The following is a 2,506-nucleotide window of genomic DNA, read 5'->3' as shown; positions in this document are numbered from 1 at the left end:
AACAGTTTTTATTTCTTAACTATAACAATATCACAAAGTTACATCAGTCTCTTCCTTGAGATTTTTTTATAAATTAAAAATAATAACAATATAAATAAAACAGAATAGTTACTGTTAAACTTAAAACAATAGTAATAATCACAAACAACTTATTTGAGGGTTTAATTTTTTACAAATTCAAAGTAATAACAATTAAAATAATTTTTAAAAAAATAGTTACTTGTACATCTTATAGGAATGCTTGTGAACCATATCAGATGAAATATTAAATTCATAACAATGCTGGGCTTGGATGCTTAGTAAATTTTTTGAATGCAGTATGCCTGACATTGTTTCTGTAGAAATACGATTGCGAATTTTTGTCTTATTTAAGTTTATGGAGCTAAATAAACGTTCAACGGATGCACTACTGTGAGGTAAAGTTAGTATGTAAGATACAAAACTAGTCAATGAGGAAAATGCTTCTAAATTATCACCATTTTTTAAATCTTTAACCGTTTTCCAAAAGTCCATTAACTCTAAGTTGAAGTTTAAATCATGATTCCTGAGCATTCTCCACTCTCTATCGATATCATTTATGTTGATATTTAGTTTGGGGAAATTAGCTACAATAGGAGCAACACTGATTGTGTTCTTTATATTCTTTGGGTCTAAAACTGACATTGATTTTAGAAGTTTCATATGATCTGAATTAAAGGGGAAACGCTTGTACATTTGATGACTGCATTCAACATAAAAATTCAGACAATTTGTAAAAAATTCATGTTTATCTTGTTTTGAAAAATCATTTTCTTTTGAAAAAGCTACTGTACAAACAGTTCCTAAATATATTTGTTCGGCTGGCAAAAAGTGTAAAGGGTTCCTATATTGGATTTTTGAAACATCAGTAGATTGTATATATTCAGGTTTTAAATAACAATCTAAAATAGCTTTGTAAGTAGTTGAGACTTTAGAATAAACAGTATGAATTTGAGGACTTTGTGATTGAAATACTAAATTTAAGTTTGTTAACATAGGTAATACAAAGTCTAAAAAATGTAAATAAAATATCGTACATTTATTTGATAACTTGGAAAAAATTTGTTCGGCTTTTTTATCAATTAAATACTGACCTTGAAAGTACAACTTTAATGCTTGGTATTGTTCTATAGTTCTTTTTACACTAGAATGCAGTGACAGCCATCTAGTTTGGCTTGGATGAAGCAGTTTATGAGGTTTTGTTTCTACAAATTTTTGAAATTCGCTGAACTCCGTTTGTCGTTTGAAACTATATTTCATATACACATATACTTCCCTTACCAAGTCTTCAACGTAATTAGGTATTTTTTCAGCAGCGCAAGAAGCACACAATGCCAACGAATGGCAAACGCATTTCATAACAAATATACCGTTGACTTCATTTTCTAACAATGTTTTGACAGAATGGTTTATTCCAAACATTGAAGCAGCACCATCTGAAGCAAATCCAATAAGATTGTCCTGGTAAGGAATGTTGTTATTTTTGAAAAAATTCATAATCTCCTCAAATACACTATTAGCAGTCGCGTTTGAAATTTCTTGAAGGCAAGCAAATTCATCCTTCACAACAAACCGATCGTTATCAACCATACGCACTATGATCGCTAAATGTTTTATAGATGATTTATCAGTGGATTCATCAATAATGATTGAAAAATATTGTTTCTTCATTTTATCCACAAGAATTTCAAATGCATGCTTTCCCACTACATTTTTCACTATGGAAGTTGCTTTTGTTCGGTTGCAGGAAACGTTCTTCAGAACTTCTGACTCCGGTGCTAAGGTTTTCACTAGTTGAACCAGGTGATCTGAAGTTCTGAGGGATATATTATGTTCTGTGATAAACAATGCCAAACGAATTTCTGCCTCTTTTTTTCTGCGTTGAAGATTTTGAAATTTCGGAGTATTGTACATTGTATCAATGCTAGTTGAGCTTTAAATTACACTTACATTCTTTTTATGCTTATCAGACTTGGAATGTTTCCGTACAGCAGACAGTCCACCTAAGAAATCGCCATTGCACAACTTGCAATGGAAGTATGTTTCACCTTTTTTACTTGATGATATCCAAGTTGAAAATTCTTTCATTGTTTGCCATTCCTTCCTGTACTTAGGTGTATAAGGTTTTTTTTTTGGCCAACCTCTTACACTGCCAACTTCATCGCTTGAAGACATTTGAACGATTCTAGAGAATAGATGTAATTATTATTAATTAAATATTTGTAAATATTGTAAATATTTCATATATTGCTCAAAAGTATTATTTAGTAGGCAAATAACTTACTTATAAATGTTATTGTACAAAAAAACAGGCGTCTGGCGTATTCAACTTTATACCTAGTTCATTAAGCTTAAGTTGAGCAAATACTATACTATTATTCTAGTATATTAGTATCTATAGTACCTATTTGAGTTGAGTTAAGTATCGACAGAGAAGACTTTAAAAATTATAATGGGACGAAGTGAGTTTGATAAGAGTGATAAGAGT

General features: G+C 30.3%; 1 protein-coding gene across 1 annotated transcript; it reads right to left on the bottom strand.

The window, feature by feature from the left end:
• Positions 1-216: 216 nt before the first annotated feature.
• LOC111027613 lies at positions 217-1,932 on the bottom strand. Its single transcript, XM_022306012.1, has 2 exons — positions 1,070-1,932; positions 217-721 (listed from the first exon to the last, which is right to left on the bottom strand). Exons 1-2 carry the CDS (start codon positions 1,930-1,932, stop codon positions 217-219), a joined length of 1,368 nt encoding a protein of 455 aa, XP_022161704.1.
• Positions 1,933-2,506: the final 574 nt, after the last annotated feature.

Source organism: Myzus persicae, unplaced genomic scaffold (genome assembly GCF_001856785.1).
Source record: "Myzus persicae strain clone G006 unplaced genomic scaffold, MPER_G0061.0, whole genome shotgun sequence".
NCBI lineage: Eukaryota > Metazoa > Arthropoda > Insecta > Hemiptera > Aphididae > Myzus > Myzus persicae.
This window is presented reverse-complemented; position numbering and strand designations above follow the sequence as displayed.

Coding starts and splice junctions, on each gene's coding strand:
- LOC111027613 (XM_022306012.1), bottom strand. CDS start 1,932: ATGTACAATACTCCGAAATTTCAAAATCTTCAACGCAGAAAAAAAGAG. Junction 722..1,069: donor GCCGAACAAATTTTTTCCAA/GTTATCAAATAA, acceptor TGTTGAATGCAG/TCATCAAATGTACAAGCGTT.